Source organism: Anoplopoma fimbria, chromosome 20 (genome assembly GCF_027596085.1).
Source record: "Anoplopoma fimbria isolate UVic2021 breed Golden Eagle Sablefish chromosome 20, Afim_UVic_2022, whole genome shotgun sequence".
NCBI classification, from domain to species: Eukaryota; Metazoa; Chordata; class Actinopteri; order Perciformes; family Anoplopomatidae; genus Anoplopoma; species Anoplopoma fimbria.
In genome coordinates, this window is record NC_072468.1 from 18,313,885 (window position 1) to 18,334,966 (window position 21,082).

Below are 21,082 nucleotides of genomic sequence, written 5' to 3' on the forward strand. Positions count from 1 at the left end.
TGCACTGTGTGAACCATTGTCCTTGTTAATAACTATTCCAGTACACCCTCCCCCTCCCCCCAAAGTTGGTAAATACAACTCAATCTTTCTGTGTGCTCTAGGAAATCTATATAATTCTATACTGAATTTAAATGAAACAATAAAAAAAACATGTTGAAAACAGCTCACGAGAGAAATTCATGAAGATTAACATCCACGATATTGGTGAAATAGGAAAAAGTGAGAGATCTCTCTCTGTTTCTGTTTTTTCTGTTTGGTTTCAGTTGTTTTTGATGGTTTTTCAGGAGGCTATTCTAAAACTGTAACAGCAGAGCAGGTTTTTAAGGTTGTGTTTTTACCAAAAGACACAAGACCCCAACCAAGGCTTTCAGGTTCCTGTCACTGCATGTGTGCCGGTATGATGTGGTGAGTGGTGATGATGAGACTGATGATGCACCTGCGGTCAGGACCTATTACCAGATCGGTTCCACCCCTGGTTTCGGTCCAGGTCCTTGTATAGCCTGGTCTGGCCTGGTTCTGTGTGCATGTATGTGTTGGAGACCAGTGAAGGGCCACCGGCTTCAGGCTGGGTCTATCTGAGGTGGCTGCAAGAGTTGATAGTCAAGAAGAAGAAAAAAACCCCCACAACTAGTAGAACATGTGTGTCAAATAAACGAAACCAACACCAATAAAACATCTAGAACATTTAATACAACCTAAAACTGCCTTTGTGTCTTTCTGTCTAATGAAAATCTACACTTCACAACACACTTTATTACAATGATATGATATTCTCTTTTATATCCCTTAGTCTTTATTTTTCTTTACCTACTTGAAATCAACTTATGATATGCATCCCTCATGAAGGTGGCATATTTTGACTACATACAAATAATTGAATGCCATACCTTACCATAGACCAGCAACAAATACTCCCTTTAAAAGCCTGTTATATGCTACATTTTGTTAAGTCTGCACCGAAGTAGCGTTGATCCTTATGGTCAAATTTAATTTATCCCATTGTGTTAGGCCGTATCACTGTCGATTGTAATATGCTAATGATATAACCCCCTTACATATGCTAGCTACTCACGTGACTTTAAGGTAAATTATGTTGACTGGAATACAGATTAAATATTATTCCAGCGCATATATTAAAATGTGATATTAAACAATCTCACATTATTTGATCACACTTAGCAGCAAATTTTCTGATTTCAGCTGTAATTTGTGTGCAACACAGCAGAGATGATTAACTACAAATATGATGTTGGGATGCCACCTAGTGTTGTGTATTTATATGCACTTCAACCAGCAGTCTGCATAATGTAGAGCACCATAGGAGGAAGGGTTGGCAGCGACCCAGGGTAATGCACCAAACCGCTCTGTTAATGTGTCAGCCATGTCTGACGCCAACATTCATGAGCTTCAGGATGACAGTCGCTGTCAGGGCCTTACAAATGGAACAATGTCCTACTATTTCCCCAAACTCATCTTTCAAGACTATAAATAATCAGAACTAGTTCATGAATGATGTGTTCAGGGAAGGAATAGCAACTCTTATGATTAATAAAAGTAATTTTCTAAAGGTTACATTACTGCAAGCAAAGCAAGGCAGTATATCTTTAATCTTAAGGGAACAGGCTGTAACTGTGCTACCTCTCTGTGCCACAAGGGTCATCTATTTTAAATGAGCCTCTTATTGCCCACCTAGTACACAAATCAAATCAAGTATACACAATCTACAGCTTTATGTGAGAGATAGGCATTGGGTGGTTTGTAAGGTCACTTTGCCACATCCCTTTAACATTTACCACATGTCTCTTAGAATGACAAACACAAAAACTTTCTGGCAGCGCTCCACCACTGTCCAATGACAAACGCAGTGTGTCCTGCTCATACACACACACACACACACACACACACACACACACACACACACACACACACACACACACACACACACACACGTGCACAACCACTTTCTGTCATTCCCACTGACAAACACGTTCACACTCTCACCCTCTCTCTAATTTCCCCTGTGTCTCTGCAGTGAGCTCACTGCAGTGCGACTTTCCTCGCTCCCCCCCGCCGCCACCCTCAGTATAATAGAATATCGATCGCTCGCCTTTGCCGCAGTGTGTAAGCAGAGTGTGTCTGTGGACGAGTGTGTGTGTGTGTGTGTGTCTGACTGGGGCCCTTCCAAGGTCATCGCCATGGCAACCCGAGCATGGGGTCCTTTTGCTGTGCTGTCACGGAGCACAGGTCACAGGGGTCACATGAAAAGGGGGACCATAGGGGGGACAAGAGGGGGTTGGTGAGTGCTGCAGTGTTTGGCGTAGTAGAGATAGAGAAGAGGAGCCAGGAGGGTTGGAACTGTCCTACTCCACTGTGGATTCAGACCCGCACAGAATAATGAGAAAATGTACAGACTAAGTGCTGAGGGCCACTGAGTTCACTGCAAACTCCTCGCTGTGGTGCACAAACAGGAAAAGAATGTAGTTTTGACCGAATAGAAACAAATCACCTGGCTAAGTAAGAAGCAAAATACCAAAGAAGTGGACATGAAATCTTTACATCAGGGGTTTATTGCACTTCCAGAATTTAAATACAAAAACACCCAAACTTACATCAAAATGTAAACAAATGAATAATGAATAATTTCAAAAAAGAAAGATTTCAGCTTTACAGAGTGACCTTTAGATCTGTTTGTTGTAAGCAGATTTGATAAATATGCATAGAGACACCAAAGTACCACATTATCCCCAATACAAAACAGTTACTATCTACTGACCTTTAAAGATGTCATCTCATCCACATGTCTATGTTAAGTACCCTATCTGAGATACCTAATTTGGTTTTGTATCCTCTTAAATAAAACATTTAGTTTTCTTTGTGCATTATCATCTTAAAGCTTTAAATGGCACTTTTCCTTTGGAAAATTATTCTTTTATCTTAGCAGTTTAGAATAGCAAACAATGCATTTACTGTATACATTATCTTTACATAAGAAAGCAGCAATCTTGTCAGATGTTATGGACCCAGAAGCTACTTCTGAAGATATCTACAGCAGAGATTATTGAATTGAAAGATATGTCATTTAATATGAAACACTGCAGGGAGCAAGAGGCTATTTGACACAAACCAGAGGCATCCAAGGTTTAACATATGTAGAGAAAGGCATATCATCTGTCTGGTAATGTGCTTAAATACTTATTAACAAATGAATCATTTGTGCATATGGAAGGAAATGTGTATGAATGAGTGTGTAACAATAACTACTTTAGAGGCAAAACAAGTTGCAATCTAAAACAGGGCATACAGGACACACGCATAGCTAAGGAACAGATCAAGGAGCAGTTCTTCCTCAACCCCTCTGAGCTAACGTGATTACAGGGTAAAAGTGAAGACTGATCGTTGACCTGCACCCGCTGAGGGTTCAGTCTGCTCTTCACACGGGCTCCATGAGGAGCTCTTCCATTTCAGATGCCTCCAGCTCACGGAACGCAGCGTGAGAGCCAATCACAAACAGCGTCGCTCCTGACAGTAGACGTGACAAATGGAAAAGGGGAATGTGAGGGGAAAAACAATGAGGAAGAAGAATTTTTGACAGTGTCTATATGCATTTACAATTACATTCAGGTAATTTAAAAAGACCCTATTACACAGAGACTTCCATTAAATGTAGCAGTAAAATATGATTTAATACAGGAAATATTATCACAAAAAAACAACAACAGAAAAAGGAGTTTTGCAACAAACATTTCAAAATAATACTATAATAATAATATAATAATAATAATAATATTTCAGATTAACAATGAATGGCAAAAATAACTAATGTGGTTTGTCTCGGTTAACACTGTTCTTGTCAACCATAGTTTTAACACATACCACATACACATACACATACCTAACATAGGACTACAAGTCCTATGTTAGGTATGTGTATGTGTGTTTTTAAATGTGCATGGTTGGTCTTGTGTTAAACCCTGTCAAAAGAGAATTTCTGATGTTATGTGACAGATAATAAAGTCTATCTTATCTTGTCTTATCTTACCTAGAACCCAAAAGACTGCAGCTCCAGCTCCAGCCAACCAGAACACAGGTAGAGAAACAGCTCCAGCCAGACTCATCTGGTGAGGGACAGTCAGCTCCTTGCCTGGTTGACAAGAAAATTACAGATAATGCCACTGATAAAAAGGTATACATATTTTATTTTGTTATGCTAGCCACAAACATGAATTTTATCTGTCCTTGAATTTATTAACTTGTTTTTTTTACCTGTCAAAAAAAATCAGAGAGGCAACATAGCTTGACAATATTAATAGATTGCAAAGTATATCTGACAGCTTTACTCACCCATGATAACCAGTTTGGACTCCAGGGACTTGAGGTGAATTATGTAGAAGGCACCAGCAAACACAGCCAAGGCGATCAGTAGCATGGGAGAGCTGATACTGAGGAGAAGAAATATCAACATAACAATCAATTTTTTATTATTTATTGCAGCATTTCCAGATTTAGTTTAAAGCTTTAATGATTGTATATTTTAATTTTAGTGAAATTTCACAGAAAATGTTCTGTTCTCTTTCCTAATATACCCAGTGGCCAAAGAAAGTTCCTGTGTGTATTTGTGCAGACTGGGCGGCAGGAAGAGTAATCACTCCCACTGACAAGACAACACAAACGATGTCCTCTTTGTTGGCCTTACATGCAGTAGAGGATGAGACCCAGGAAGATGAAGGTGTAGTTGCTGTTGAAAGTGTCCACGTTTTTCACCATCCTCTGACACAACTCTCCAAAGTTTCGTGGTTTCGAAAACTTGCGTTGGTCCACGAAGCTGGCCCAAGGTCGAATGGACATGCGACGCCTGTCGATCCACTCTTTAGCCATACTGACTGAGAGGCCTTTGGGGAGCCAGAGCCTATGAGATAAGACAAATTCATTAAGAACTGAATACATACAGTCATATTAAGAAATTCATAAACACGCCTACAGAGACTAGAGTGTAAGTACCCATATAGGCCCTTACATATCAGTTAGTTCATATAATTTGTCTGCATTGTGGATTCATTTACAACATACCTTAGTATATTTCTACAGGTTTGATGGAAAGACATTTGAGCAACATAGAATCACAAGCCCTCATAATAAAAGCATCATCACTAAAAATAAAAACATATAGGTCCTTACTTTGCCATGATTCCAGCTCCACCTGTGCCGGTTGGATGAGCCTCCTCAGCACCGAACAGATCTCCAGCCTTGCTGTCCATGTCGACAAGGCAGTTCTCCCCTGTTGGAGCTCCAGATGGCATCTACACGCTGTCTGCTGCAAGGCAAAAACAATAATAACACAAATGTCCAAATTAATACTATTTGAATTTTTGCCAAAAAACGGATTTTACAAATCCAAATAATTTCAAAGAACATCAGCGCTGCTGCTAACACACTTACTGGATTAGTCAGTTATCTCTTTATCAGATAATGAATCACATAAATAAATCATCAATCAAAGTATTAATTAAATACAAAACCCCACACATTTGATGGTTATAGCTTCAGAAAGGTGAAGAATGATTGCTTTGGACATTTCAATTAGTTTAAACCTGCATTGAGAGTATACAGTTAATTAATTATGAATGATTGGTGAAGTTGCAATTTCAAGTGTCATGAAAATAACAATATTTTACAGGAAACGTACAAATTGGACGCTAAATCAATAAGCAAGTGTGAGTAGTTAGTAACTATATTTTTTAATAACACCAATTACATGCCTACGTGTCACATTAATGCAGAAACCTGAATAGAGTTACACTAGTTCAGCTACAGTGGAAAACTGTGGTCATCAAAGGGCCTGGCCTCTGCCACATCACTACACACAGGATACAGAGCAATCACTGCCAACATACACCCGTGAAGTATTAATGCAGTGACTTGGACAGAGTCACTAAACCTATTTCTAAACAAAAACTCTTGGTATAAAAGGAAACTTTGCGGCTCACAGCTAGATTCTCCGCTCACCTCCATATCCACCAACGCAAATCCAATTACATTAAGTAGTGGGCCAATTGGTGGATGTTTTACACACGAATACAAACAAAGTGGTAACAGTATAATCGTGAAACCACGTATACTTACAGTGGACCCTTGGTGGGACTGCCTGAGACCTTTTGTTGCTGTTTTGGTTCACGGATGTGATGTGGACGTTTCTCTGACTTCCTGCTTTCTAGGTGCAGAACATCGCCCCCTAGTGGCAGCAGCGGGTACTTCCCTTCCCCCTGTTGAGGTGCTTAATGTTTAATGTTTATTTCATTGCTAACACATTCAACAGGGAGTTTCTATAAATTACATGTTTTCATATGTGTATATGTATGCGTTTGTAGAAAAGAGATATGAGGACGAGAGCCGGTTGTAGGCGGGTCATCTGATTCCGGATCAGTGGACTGAAGACGTGTCTGACGTCATCGGGCAGACGGAGCGCTGTGATTGGTCGGTTTCTCTGTGTTGTTGTGCTGCTGTCAGTAGTCCAAGGTGCTGTGGGAGTTGGCGGACAGTCCAAACCAGTCCTCCCATCGAACTCTAATAACCAGAAACGTGAGTTTTGAGGCACAATAATAAATAATAATAAATAAGCAATTTAGTAAATAAACAAATACCCGTTTGCATTAACGTTATCATTGATGTCACCTATAGTCACATGTGTTAATACACTAGGCGTGTCGCTCGTTTTAATCTGCATTTGGTCATTTCAATAAACATCTGTCTGAAGTGCATTCTTTTACTCGTTATGTTGTTTTTTTCCTCACAGGAACGTGATGACGTAACGAAAGGGGGCGTCGTGTTCTCCCACTGTTTGTTGCTGCTGTGTGTTTAAGACTACCCTGGTCTAGTAAGGTAGTCCTTTTGAAACGACGACAACAAAGCACACTCAAACAGAAGCTGACACAGCTTCGCATTGCATGTTTCCAAGACGGGGTGACATCAGGAAACAGGTGGGACTGCAGAGCTTGCTGAGACGGGCTTTTGAAGACTGTAACTTAAACAAGAGGAACGTGCATGACGCTGACATGTTACCCTGAGCTTGTAAAGCTCTGCAGACACCTTGCTGCTGTGCATCATTTGTGTTCATTTGTGCATCATTAGGTTAAACGACTGAACACGAATCATATGCTGTTATTTCTCAACTTCCCAGATGGAGAGAGTTATGCTGTTGCATGTTGAATAACTTGCTGTTATGTTTGTGTTTTTTTTTTTTTATCCAGATCAGTCTGAAGGTGGAGAGGGGCTGTAAGCAGACCCATGGCTGCCGCGCTTCACCCAGAGTGCCCCCTCAGGGACTCGCTTTCCTGGGATGAAACGGACTGTCTGAACTACTACGGGATGTTGTCCCTCCATCAGGTCTTTGAAGTAGTTGGTTGTCAGCTGACAGAGACTGACATTGAAGTGTTGTCATTCCTTCTGGATGAAACCTGTCCTGCGACACACATTCTTGACCCAGCAGATTGGACAGTTGAGCCCTGTGGAAACGACCCAGATGACTTGGGCGTTTCCCCGAGTCCTGAGCTGTTAAAGGCCTGGATGCGGTTACAGCCTCAGGGCTCCCAGCGTCCCTTGAAGGCCTCATTTAAGCCCAAGAGCGGTCTTGAGCTGTTGTTGGAGCTGGAGAGGCGGGGGTACCTCAGCGATGGCAACCTGGAGCCACTACTGCAACTACTTAGAGTCCTCACTCGTCACGACCTGCTGCCTTTAGTGTCCCATAAAAGAAGGAGGACAGGTGAGGATTAAAAACAGGGGGCTCATTATCGTATTTTGAGGTTTTGAGAACGAGTGCTTTTTCTTAACAATGGCCTTCTTGAACAGGTCAGCAATAACTGCGTTCCTGTCCAAATAATCATGGCCTGATAATTACTAACACATGTTTTTTTTTTTTTTTTTTTTTTTTTTTTCAGTATCTCCAGAGAGAATTGAACAGAGGTATGGAATAGGGAACAGACAGTTGGTGCGCGTCTCTGGAATGCTGCAAAGCAACAGACAGACAGAAACACTTCTTCCATATTTCGCACAGCAATTGAGAACTGGTATGTGCATTGTAGTATGTTATTAGCTTGTTGAACTGAGAGGCTAAAGGTTCAAATACCAGCATTTATCATTCCTTACAGCAAGTAACATTTCTAACTGCTCTTTAAGCCAGTACCTGTTTTTTGGTGATGAGACACTGGCATCCTTTTTGACATGGAAATGTAGTTTGTTTCATCCTTATTTCGTGCTCGGAATGTACTTGTACATTTTTTAAGTTAAAGTGGTTTGCCCCAAGTAAAAATAATAATACACAGTTATAGAATCATTGGTGCCCTGGTAACATACCATGATCTTGTGGTGAAACTCTGATCAGATATCAGCAGGAACAGATTAACATGGAGCAATTATTAACTATTAACAAAAACAGGGAAGAACAGAAACAGAAATATAACAGTACAAATTCAAATAAACCCCATCCACGCCAAATTCTCACTGTCCGAAATTCCAAAAACTAATTCTATGCATGTTCTGTCAGGTAATAATCCTTCTATGCCTGAGACATCTGCTAGGAGGAGGAGGAAGAAGAGGGGAAATGGCTGGAGCCGCAGGCCCAAGAAAACAAGCAGACAGGGCCCTCCACTGCCTCCACTACCACCACCACCACGACTGCACAAAGCGTACTGCAGTAAGTGAAGACCCTGCATTCTTAACCTATCTCCCTTTTTAGCTTTTTATCTCTTGCCTGCTTATCTTCATCCTGACATTTTCTCATCCATATCATATCCTGTCTTTTCGTTGACCACATGAGCTTTCATTTTTAATCAATTAACACCACATTATCTGTTTTGTCTCCTTGTCTATGCTGAACCTCAGCTCGAGTTAAGGAGTTTTTTCTCTTTGTTTACACTTTAAACTGTCATAACAAAAATAACGCTCAAGGCACATTGCCTTGAGCCCAATGTTTTTGAACTCCTTGGGTAAATTTGCCTTAAAATGCAATGATTAGTGTGAGTTTATTCACTCTTTTTTTTGTGGAGAAAGAAAAGTGTAAAAGGCAGGGAGAAAGACGCATAACTATCGCACTTCAAAAGAACTGGACCAACTACTATAATCCAGTTGACCTTAAATACCAGCTGGCACACTAACACTGTTTAGACAAGCATACAGTGGAGGGGGTTTGGCTGTTAAATGTCAGCATACTTTGACTGTTAAAAGGCCGCTGAACTGCACAGAATCAAAATGAAGAACCCCTTAGCCATGTATGTCTTTTTTAAATTCCGTTGTCACATTCACTGAAACATATCATGACAGCTTAAAAATGTAAAGAGATATATTGGAGAGCTTAGCTATGAATTTGGGTAAAAATCTCTCACTGCTAGAAATGCGACATCATTATTGTTGAATACAGCATGAGGTCTTTGTATCTAGCACTTGTACCAAACTTACTTGTAGCGATGCTTCAACTACGCTTTGGTTTGACAACTCAATTTAGTGTCTCATGGCACCAGAAAGTCACCACCTTGTTCACTGTTTGTTCAGTTGAAGCTGAATTTACATCTCAAACACCACAAAGATTCAAGGGCTTTGTCCTATTCAGAACTTCAAAAAAAGCACCTGTTGAATGACAGCTCCTTTTATTCTGAGATGGTTTCATGTGGTATTTTCATTGTCACACTCTATGTTTAGAGTTACATTATCTCCTTAACTGTATAACAAAACAACACTGGCAGGTTTGTTGCCCTCTCCATTTCTCCATCTTTACATTCTTTTCCCCTCATTTCACCCTTTCTCTAACTCAACAGACTATTTTCAGCTGCTGCTATTGATCATAGCGCAGACTGGTATGTTGTTTCCTGTCCTTTTCTCTACTTTTGTCCAGTCGCTACTAGAAGCAACCCTTGTTTGGGTTTAGTGTCAAGCTTGATAGAAAATTGTCCCAAGAGTCATCCGTCAAGCCTCACATATATTCCTTAAAACCAATCTTTCGTGTTGTTGTTGTTGGAAAGAATCTAACTCTGCTTGAAAGCTGCTCCATGTATACCATTATCAATGTCCTTTCCACGTTTCAACTATTGCCTGCCTTTTTAATCAATCAATGCTTGTCTCTCTCATCACAATAAGATTGAGATAACACTAACATCAGCTGCCTTTATGTGAAGTTTGCCTAGTCATTCACACAGACCTTCTCAAACTATTGTTTGAACTTGCATCATTACCTGTTGGTCAGAAATACGTATTACAGCAAATGACTGATGATTCTGACTTAATAAAAAAGATCATACAACAATGAGGACAGCCCTTCTTAGCCATTCAGGATGCGTGATGTGCCTGTGACTTTAAACATGTCGCTGTCTTTACTCCACATTTGATTCCACCAGGTTGTCTCAGGATTGTGACTCAGATCGAGTAACCTATGACTCAATGGATCATGGAGACAGAGGGGGAGACTGAGGAACAAAACAAAAAAGTCTGTCACTCCACTCAGTCCATAGATACTGCGCTTGATCAACTCAGTCACACGCTCTCTCACAAGTCTGGGCCGATGCCTAAGGTAAAAGAGCCCCCCCCTTGTTACAACAGGGGTTGGTGCTGCCAAGATGCTCTTTATGCTTGTGCTTCATAATCTAGTTGCCCCCTACCCCATCCCCCTTAGGAAACGTAATTCGCTCCTCACAAAAATCATCCTGTAATGTTCTTTAGTGTTGTGCACTGTGGATGATTCCTGATCTATTTCTGACAAGGGTAGTTGGCGTTAGTGTTTCACAGAACTGACAGAGTCCTCAGCAGTAAGCCTCAGATATTTCCAAAACGTTTTCAGCTGATTGTCAAACTGAAATCTCTGGACAACTCAAAGTTTATTGGATCTCACTAAAACCACAATAATGGGGATATATGTAAAGAGAAGTCTGTTTTGAATTCCCTTGTTTTCTCTGAACATAACATAAGAACTTGACACAATTTCACAAACATGGCCAACTGTTCTAATGTCTTGGCAGGGCAGCCTGTGTTTTCACTATAAATGTGTATAGTACAGGTGTTGTCATTGACTCTTATTTCTGTTCATATTGTAAACTAAATGACTGTAAAGTAAGTTTGATGAAAGTTTTTTGTTAACCCGTTAGCATATAAGACACTTGATCAAGCACTTAAATAGTTGTGTGGTCATATCCAGTGATCATTTTGAAAAGTATTTTATATTTAGTCTTAAGACAAAAATGCTTATTTGTTTTTGTCACATTTAAGTCATTTATATCTTTCCTAGTGTTAGAGTCGACAACAGCTCAATGCGTTTCAGTCGCCGAAATTTCATTTTCGCCAACTTTTAGTCATTCCTTTTAGGGTACATCCACACTACTACGTCTCTTATGTCTTCATTTTAAAACGCATAGCTTTTGCTACGTTTACGCCGAGCGGCAACACAACGATTTTTCAAACTCCAAAACGGAGGGGTTTGGAAACGCTACCTTAGCCAAGTAAGTTTGAAAACTCTGGGGTTACCTTGTAGTGTTTACAGGCAGAACCGAAATCCTTTGAAAATAATGACGTAGACACACGTGTCCATGTGTCTTGATTGGGTCTTGTCAGTCATGATATGTCCTTCCCTGAATCGTCGTGCCGCCTAGCAAGCTATTAGTGGAGCGATTTGTGAGCTGCGTGTCCAGCGGCGTTATCAGCCCCACGGAGCGGACTTAGAAGTCCCAGTTTGGGGCTTTGAGGAGGGCAATGTACACAAAACAGAGGACTTTCCTTATCTTATCAATGCTTATTTTGTTCTGCACAACTATTGTGAAGCTAACAAAAAACTGTAAACGATCAAAATCATAAATGTTCTCCAGTTCAACAGGGTCTTCAGCCTCCAGCAGAGCTACCAGTGTTAAAACAGACACAAACGAAATGGAGGAAATGAGTGAGGGGCGTGTGTTGACCAAGTTTATGACCCATAATCTAGTAAAACTTTTATTTGTACATTATAATTTTTAAAGTAAATGTTTGTGTGTGTGAGAGAGAGAGATAGAGTAAGACCTGCAACTAAGTTTGAAAACTGAAACCACAAAATGTGTCTGTTTAAAGAGGAAGAACTAAAGTATCAAGCCTACCCAGTGTACGTGAATAGTCATGTGATATTCGTTTTCAGGCGTGTTAGTATGGACGGAAATCCTTTCTAAAACGATGCTGAAACGCCCGTGTGGACGTAGATTGTTTTTATTTTAAAACCCCTTTTCAAAACAGAAACGTAGTAGTGTGGATGTAGCCTTCGTCAAAATGTGTTCTCTCTGAATTTGATTTAGTTGTAGTCCTGTGTCAAATGTCATTTTTCATCAGATTATATTGAATATTTTGATATATTCTAATTCTATAGTTCTAGTCAGCCAAAAGAATAATTTTGTTATTGATGTCAAAGAAAATTGTCTGCCTAACATGGCTGATAAAGAAGAGTCTTTATCAGCCAGGGTCAAGGGTTTGACAATACCTTAACTAAGCAGCAAAACGCTAATTTTTACAGTGTATTATCCTCCAATTTGACCGATTCCATTTTATTAAATACTGTCGAATACCATTAGAGGGTGGAGTTTGCAAGTTGTGTTACAGGAGATGTCAGGAGAACCAATCATTGTTATGAAATTGGAATCAAGTTTCAGGAGAAAAACAGAAGTAGAAACATAATTTAGGACTGGTACTGACACTATAAAAAACGAATGTGATGGTATATTTGTTCTGCAAACCAAAGAGCGAACAATCAATTTGTTTGGTCTAGTTTATCTTTAGGTTATCTTAGGTTAAGGTTTGATTAAGCTCTATGGTTTGGAATTTAGTGAGGGAGAATCAATTGATACATGTAAGAACTCAACTCGAAACAATGGACCCAGTTAATAACCTGCAAAGACAAAAAATAAATGTTGGACATGTTTGTGAAGGTGCCACTTTTTGCTACTTGTGGGGAAACTTTTTTGGGTCATCCTTTCACTCTCACACTATCTTCATTACAAGTGGTTGTAAGCATCTGCCTTAAGATTCAATCAACTCATTTGGGATAACTGAAACTTCAAGTCAGCCAGCTCTGGAGTCTCAAGTTCAAAGAAAAATGCTTTTTTTGCACAGATACTGGTCCTTTCATAAGGACTGGTCCTGTATTCCATTTCAGAGAATCTAAAATGGCTGCCAACAGACAGCTTTCTCAAAAAATGCCCGTGTAACCTTTTACTCAAGCAGTTCTGAGGAAAATAACCCAACAGTGCTCTGCTGAAGGAAGCTCCTGCTGTATCCTATCTCTGTGCCCCGTGTGAGCCCTGGGTATGCGTTTGTCAAGAGGGAGCAGAGATAGATAGGGCGGTTCAGTCCAATTCTGGCCCCTAGCTTTTAAACGGACCTCAAATACTCTTTCTCGTCATGATTCATCTCTCAGATCATTTTCAGTGAAGTGTCTCAATTACATTCAGACAATGACAACTGCTGTTAAAAATGCCCATAAGGTGTTTGTACCCTCAGCTCAGTGGTGGTTTTGTGCCATCTAAATGGGGTGCTTGAGAAAGGCCCTTACTTGGTGTAATGGACATATCCGATTAATGTGGTGGTTGGAACTTAAATAATGGGTTGGTGAAGGTGAGGGTAAGGGGATTGGTCAAGGCAAGAGTAGTCCCAAGCATCCCCCTTAGACACTACCACGCTATATTATAGAGCTACAGTAAAGCTGAGCTGATTAACTTGTCAGTACCAACTATTGCCCTGACTCAGACCTCATTACAACTAAGAGTAGTGAGTGCTGTGCCATGCCTGCTTGATGTTGAAAAAAACGACCCTGTCGACAGATGTCCAACCCACTTGTGCTTGTCTCTTTCTCTCCTTTCTCTCCTTTCTTTGTGTTCACAGTTCTAAACAGACCAACCTGTGTGTCAGGAAAACAGTATCCTTACACACAATCAGAAGGAGAGAACGAGCTCTAAACGATCAAACTACGCAAAATGGTACAGAGTGATTTTTTTTGTCTATGGGGGAGAAAAGAGAGAGTTCTGTCTGCCCGTCTCTCAATACTCCCCTCTCAACTCTCCACTCTCTTGGTCAGTCATTCAACAGAAAAACGGATCGATAAAGAGTTGAAGCTCTCCGTGCCAAGTGACTTCTCGTAAATGGGTACTTAAACTTATTTTTTCTTTTTTTTTTTTTTTGGAAGGGGTGGGGGTGAGATGAAGGAAGCCAAACGGGCTTGGTGTTTAAAGGGAGAAAATGAAAGCTGTGCCTCCTAATGTCCTGTCTAAGTGGATGTCTCTGTGTCTGATGAAGCGTGAAGTGCTCTGTAACCCTAACAAAATGACTATCATGGTGTTCCTGTGGTTTTAAATGGCCTTCTCCTCAGTGCCACTATCTCTACCTCCATCCTGCTCGGTATGAAATGGGAAGGCATAAATGAAGGCCATCCATAAATACAGTAATTGCATGAAGGTCGGTTGTTTGTCAAAGCCACAGCCCTCACACAGTATAATGATCCAAAAGGTTGAACTGTTAACAGAGCTTTTCACTGAGTCCATACTGAATATTGTGTAAGAGTGCAAAGAGTTAGTTGACACGCAGGTAGACAGACGCCCTACTAAATCAGAATACTGAAATACTTTAACATATCCAGTCTCTGCTGATTTGTCAATATTCTTGCACAGATATTGAACAACAAAATGTTGATTTGCAACATTGAATCACAATGTTTGCATTTTTGCAGATAAAGACTTTGCCACAGTGAAAACAAATCTGCACAAAGTCATAGGTTATTAAGATGATTAAATTATCTTTGTCGTAGTTCTCTTGCCGACTGCAGCAGGTTGTTTCTCCAGGATTTATCTGTATTTTGCTGCGATACAGGGCAATACAGGGCCTGCTGCAGAGAAGCAACCCCACAGCATGATGTGGGGTTAGTTTATTTCTGTTGGTGTGCTGTGATTGGCATATGCCAAACATTGAGGGATGAGACAAACCTTGTAATTGTTCTTTTAATGCTGATTTCTCTACACATGCCTAATGGTTGTGTGCACAGTGTCTCCCATCTCACAGTTTTCATAAGCCTCTCGGAGGCCATCTTTAACCAGTTGTTGCACCAACAAGCAGTACTTAAGTAAAGCATACTCGAGGCAGATTACCATATAGTTCATGATCGATTTTACTGCAGAGGTAATTGTTGCTTTGAAACTTTTCTGTACCCTTCCCCTGAGCAATATTTTTGAGTAACCAATCAGGAACAGCCGCCATTTTGTTTTGCAATGTTTGTCTTCATGATGTAGTTTTCGCAATGAAGTAGACCTGCTGGCTGTTAGAAGTCCAGCGTTAATCAATGTTGTAAATCAAAAACAAAAAAAAGGGTGATGAATACTTAGCACTGGCACTTTACGTTCTCTGAGGACAGTTGTTGATTTGTGGTATGATAAAATAATGTACTTGTATCTGTATGTATTGTCAATTGATTGACCTGAGGTAAGATTATAACAGACTAATTGAAGACATTGTAATAGATACAGGGTTTAATAATTTGTCAAGTAACAATCAAATGTCTTATTCCTGTAACTTGTCAGTGTTTCATATTGCCTCTATAAACCAAAACATTTAGCCTTTTTTGTATGAGCTAATGTAAAGTTGAATGATCTTCAAGTCTTATCCCCGACCCTGAATGTTTTAAACAGTTCCCAAACCTCATCGATTAAGTGTCCCCTTTGATCCAGTCCTCTGTTTTAATAGTAATCTAATTACAGCCTAATGAAGCTTGAATGCAAATGCCAATGTTTGGTCATCGCTGTCCTAGAAATGTTAAGACATGCAAAATCAATGCCTTAATTCAACATTTGCATTTCTAATGTTGACATTTTCCAAACTTTATCCCCCTGGAGTCTTATGCCATTCCCCGAAGCCCCAAACAAAATATGAATGGAGAGTGGTTAAACGTGACTTTTAAGTTGAATCATTTATCAGTGGGGTCATAGAGACTGTGTAGTTACAGACCTGGATAAGTAAAACGAGTGAGAATACGGTGATCGTCTTCCCATCAGAGTCACAAGTATGCGCTTTAAACACATAACTCTGGGTCTGAGTGATGTGAAGACATATTCTGTTATGTGCTAATATGCATCTGAAATAAGTTTCAGTTTACTCTTAAGATTCAAAGTAATTTCAAAGGAATACTTTACCCACAACATGACCATTTGTACAGTATAACAATTACTCACCCCCTGTTACCTTGAATTCTTGATGAAATGCCTCCACGTTGACCTTTTCAAAGGACGGTGTGTAGGATTTGGTGGCATCAGATTGCAACCAACTGAATACCCCTTAGCTCATGCTAACATGTCATGCTAACATGAGCTAATGGGTTAATCGTTGCATCGTTCAGAAGCCATGCTTAACGTAATAACACTAGCACATTTTTGCAATCTGCGACTCTCGTTACCACAGTTTCACAAGCGTGTCTGAGAATAACGGTAACCAGTAGTCGGATAATGCAAAAACCACAAAAGGTTCTCGCTAGTGTTTGGTTTGTCCGTAAAAACATGGCGCTGCAACACGACAAGGAAGGTTCTAAGCTCACGAAAACAATGATTGTTAGTTTCAGGTGATTATACACTAAATTAAATAACAAAACAGGTATGAAAATGTTATTCAAATTCTGCTCCTAGATCCCCTGAAATGCTACACACTGTTCCTTTTTTTTTTTTTTTTTTTTTTTTTTTGATGGGTTTTTCATACCAAGAGATGCAAATATGGCCTTAAAACTGCTTGAAAAAATGCTCCCGCACACCTTTGCAGTGAGACGTTGATAAGAATGTTTCTAGCAAAAAGGATGGTAGTAGATATAGTTAACCTCTTCTTAGGGGGTTTGAGTGGGAGGGATGGATTTTTGTTGCAGCAAAAGTCGTCAGGAGCTGGTTTCCACTCGAAGCTCTGGAATAATGACATGGGGGACGATCTCAGCGGTGCTCTTACTGAGTACAGTATGTATGTATCCTCTGATCTTTCTCGCTGCGCTGTTGCATGACCACCGATCCTGTCACTGCGGAACACCAGCAGCTATCTGTTCTTGGCAATAAACATGTTGAATGAATCAGGAATGAATCTGCTGTTTTTAAACACCGGAATGGAACAGAAAGCCACTCTAGGGCTTGACACTGCTAAGTTGCTCTCACTGCTGCCAGCCCGATATTTGTTTAGGACGTCAAGTTAATCTCGCTATATTAATTACACCATGATTTATGTAGAACACGCAGGATGTCACGCTGAAAAATGTAATGCATCAGTTTCTTTTGATCACTGGCAGTCATCTAGTTAACAGTTGACATGGATTTGGCTAGGAAGAAGAACAGGGACTTCCCCACTTGTTCAGTTGCAGAGTATTTCTCTCAGTGCGCCAAAATATCAGGCAATGCCAAACCTGTTGCAGAAGTATTTAGCATAAGAAATGCACACAGTCTGGTTGTTCTAGCTCCAGAGCCTCACATATTTAAAGGTTTGCTTTTCCCTGCTGCACCTTTTTACTTGTCACTTGTCAAAAAGAAAGTATTTCCGTGTACAATTTCTGGTCCAGTTTGTTGTAATTTTATCTGTGAACTCTGCTCTTGGAACCCCGTTATTAAATCCCTACTTCATGTAATGCACTATAATCTAAACGAGCTGTCTTTTAATGATTTGTCTTGTCCCCGTTTCTCCTCCCTTTTATTTTCATTTCATGACCCACCCCCTTCTGTCTGGTACTGTACGTGGGCCTGTCCAAAATGTTCACTTTTTCTGTAACCTTTCCTCATCCTCCACTACTCTTCCCTTTATCTCTTTCCTCACTATATCTTTGCCATTCACTCACCATTCACTTTCTGGCCCTCATCTCTCCCTTTCTTTATTTAACCCCTCAACTCTCCCCCACCACACCGTCACCCTTATTTTTTCCACCGCTGCTTCCTCCTCCCTCTTCCCATTATCAGATGTCCGCCTTCGTGTCCGGGCCGAATACCTGGATCATGATTCGGCCCTCCGTAACGGTGTCTCATCGGACAAACTGCAGCCCCTGGAGCGGCAGTTTGAGTTGTTCAGCAGAGCCAACTCGCTGCTTCTTAACAGAGACCTGGGTTCCATCGTCTGCGAAATCAAATTCACAGATCTGGAAAACCTCGAGGCCTTCTGGGGTGACTACCTGAGCGGAGCCCTGCTGGAGGCCCTGAAGGGAGTCTTCATCACTGACTCCCTGAGGATGGCAGCAGGCAGAGAGGGCGTTCGCCTGCTGATCAGTGTGGACCAGGATGACTATGAGGAGGGCCGACTGCGGCTGAGAGCTAGGAGAATGTCGTTATCTAGTAATGGTTGGCGCTCAGAGACTCCCTGGGCCGTATAGGCTGATAAGACTCTTTGGGGTGTAGTATATTCACTTTGCAGAATGGAGTAGTTGTTAATCTTATTGAAGGTTATGGTAACTTGGTAAGGCCTCCTTTTGTAGTGCAATTAATATAATAACCACTAGATGGCAGCTCTCACCATTGGTTGTTTATGTTCATAGCTGGCCTTACTCTTTCAGAATTGTCTGTTTTTCGGTGAAATGTAACCTTTTTTTGTGAAAGAAAACTGAATGATAACCAATCAATGTGCTTTCCCTTGGGATTCATGCACTGGTGCTATTGTGTAGGACAACAGGATGAAACAGGATGTATCAAGATTTTTCTTCTCAGTCTCAGTGAGAACAGCAGAAAGCAAGTCTGTGCCAAAAGAAATGGTGAGCTCCTCATAACATTATCAATCTTAAATAGATAAGGTTAAGACAACTGATGCGCCACAAGTGATAGAAAATAACTCAATAACTACATAGTGTTGACACCTTTGCGTGGCTACAGTCAAGCTTGGAGACTACACACACACAGACATGCATGGACACAGATTAAATGGGCTGCAGTCGAAACTTGTCATCAAGCATTTGTCCACATTTTTGTCAACATTTATGCGTAGATGGCGGGCTTTCAGATTCCAAAACGGCTCTTGAAGCTCTCAAAGAAAGCAGACCCTGTTACCCAACTAAACATGCTTCACTGTTTGGTATTCATTAGTTGGTTGAACCTGCAGAATAATTCAAATATTAACTGGCACTTTTTCTTTATGAAGCATGTGAAGAAAAGTTTCTTTGTCGTTTTAGTATGTGAGAGAACTGAGCCCAGATGGAAAAGTGGACTTCTCTCAGTACAGATTGACCTTTGTGTCCAACTTTGGAGAGCCTATAGCCCACGCATATACACCTAGATAACAAACACTGGGATCCTCGGCACTGTGTGCCACGATAACCCGGCTTGTGATTGCCGTGGTCAGTGGATACGGCAGTTGCCAGTAGATGACAGCAGTGATTAGGGCTAGGCCTCAGCAGACCATGGAAGATTCATCATCCCAAGCTTGTCAACAGCCGCCCGGATAATACAATGGTGGCTTGTGTCCGGGCTTCCAGCTAGGCCTCAGCAAGTGCTTCTCTCAGCAAGTAAAGCACAGGACAGTGCGTCGGTCAATAGAAGTGATGTTGGGGAGATCAAAATCAAAAGTGCACATCCCAGCTCCACTCAGCCCTGCTATGTAGGCCCAGTAGAGTGGCTCACGGACAGCTGTCTACTCACCCTGCTGGAACTAATGCCTGGACTTCGCTCATAGAAGACGATCAATAAGGCCCCTCCTGTAAGTCCCCCCCCCATACAGGCACGACTTAAGCAGGCAGACTTGCTACTGTCTGAAGTGTAGGGCTCTCTGAAGGGCCAGGCAGAGGGAGGGATGATGTCTTATTATCATTAATATTATTACTATTATTATCATTATTATTATTGATATTATTATTGCTATGATTGTATTATTCATAGGAGCAAAAAGAATATTCTAATTCAGGGGAACATTTTTATTTAAAGAACAATTTGTTTTGGTATGCCAATTCTGTTTGTGGAAATCTTTATATATGAGATATTATTTGTGGTGAATAATAAAGGTTTGTTTTCCTAAAGCTGTTTTTGACCATTGACCTTTATTGTATCAATTACAGAAATTGCTTGAATTTTAATCTTTACTGCCAATGTATTGCAAGAGAAAAAAAATTCTGGACACATGTATATGCAAACGTGTGTGTGTGTGTGTGTGTGTGTGTGTGTGTGTGTGTGTGTGTGTGTGTGTGTGTGTGTGTGTGTGTGTGTGTGTGTGTGTTTACACTGCTGGTGATCTTCTGAAATGATGATGATGATGATGATGATAATAATACTTTATTGTCAAATCAAGTCTTGAGTTTCTTGCATCACAGCAGCTGTGTTTGCAACAAAGACAAATATTTAAGACAAGAAACCGGGTTACCTACATTTAACATAACTCTAATCTCTTTGTCTCACATTTTGTTATTGTGCTTGTTTTTGTTATTTTTTTCCTCAGTTTTCTGAATTGTCATTTTTCCCGGTCCTACACCCTCCGTACCTGTATTAGAGGGAGTGTGCCCTCTTCCTGCCCCCAAACGGTCTGAAGAGGTCCATCGAATGCAGGTCACCGTGGATCAGATCCTTAATTATTTCTCCTTGCTCTGAAGCTGTCTGCACGTTGAAACCCAAGAATGGTGTGTGCGTCGAACATCTTATCACATTGCCCACTCTTACACACTCTTCTGCTACATTTTCTTCCTTTTACCATTCACTTGCTTGAGTGCTTAGTAATTACAGTGTACGTAATGACTCTAAACTGCTGTTTGCGTGATGATCTGAAAGATGTAAGACACTTTTTTTTTGCCAGAAAATTTTCAATTTCTATCATTGTCGAAAGCAAATTTACACCTAGAATTTCTGAAAACAAAATGTAAAAAATGTTCATTTAAGATTATGGATTCCTTTATGAAAATGATAGTGTCTCTCTGCAAGATAATTTCTTATAAATGGTCTTTTAAATCTTCCACAAACTGAACATTTAAAAAACACTTGTTATATTTAAGACAATTGGCTGCCATATTTATCCACAAAATAACAGTGAAACAGAGCTGAGTTGCCAGTTATTCTTACCAAAACCAAAATGATACCATAGTTGAATCGAATTTGTGGCTGCCTCTGAGCTGTTAAATGGATTTTAAGGT

At 40.5% G+C, this 21,082-nt stretch overlaps 2 protein-coding genes across 3 annotated transcripts; one reads left to right on the forward strand and one right to left on the reverse strand.

Annotated features, from left to right (window-relative positions):
• Positions 1 to 2,555: 2,555 nt before the first annotated feature.
• Positions 2,556 to 6,207, reverse strand: rabac1 (Rab acceptor 1 (prenylated)). Its single transcript, XM_054621681.1, has 6 exons — positions 6,121 to 6,207; positions 5,176 to 5,311; positions 4,694 to 4,906; positions 4,342 to 4,439; positions 4,040 to 4,141; positions 2,556 to 3,519 (listed from the first exon to the last, which is right to left on the reverse strand). The coding sequence occupies exons 2-6, from the start codon at positions 5,295 to 5,297 to the stop codon at positions 3,431 to 3,433; spliced, it is 624 nt and encodes a 207-aa protein (XP_054477656.1). The 5' UTR covers positions 5,298 to 5,311; positions 6,121 to 6,207; the 3' UTR covers positions 2,556 to 3,430.
• Positions 6,208 to 6,492: 285 nt separating this feature from the next.
• On the forward strand, positions 6,493 to 19,947 carry dedd1 (death effector domain-containing 1). Of its 2 annotated transcripts, none has more exons than XM_054621648.1 (6): positions 6,493 to 6,576; positions 6,791 to 6,974; positions 7,245 to 7,756; positions 7,932 to 8,060; positions 8,537 to 8,686; positions 17,946 to 19,947. In XM_054621648.1, the coding sequence occupies exons 3-6, from the start codon at positions 7,282 to 7,284 to the stop codon at positions 18,350 to 18,352; spliced, it is 1,161 nt and encodes a 386-aa protein (XP_054477623.1). In that variant the 5' UTR covers positions 6,493 to 6,576; positions 6,791 to 6,974; positions 7,245 to 7,281; the 3' UTR covers positions 18,353 to 19,947. The 2 variants fall into 2 exon arrangements, with proteins under 2 accessions (XP_054477623.1, XP_054477624.1); XM_054621649.1 differs by having other exon boundaries at positions 7,250 to 7,756.
• Positions 19,948 to 21,082: the final 1,135 nt, after the last annotated feature.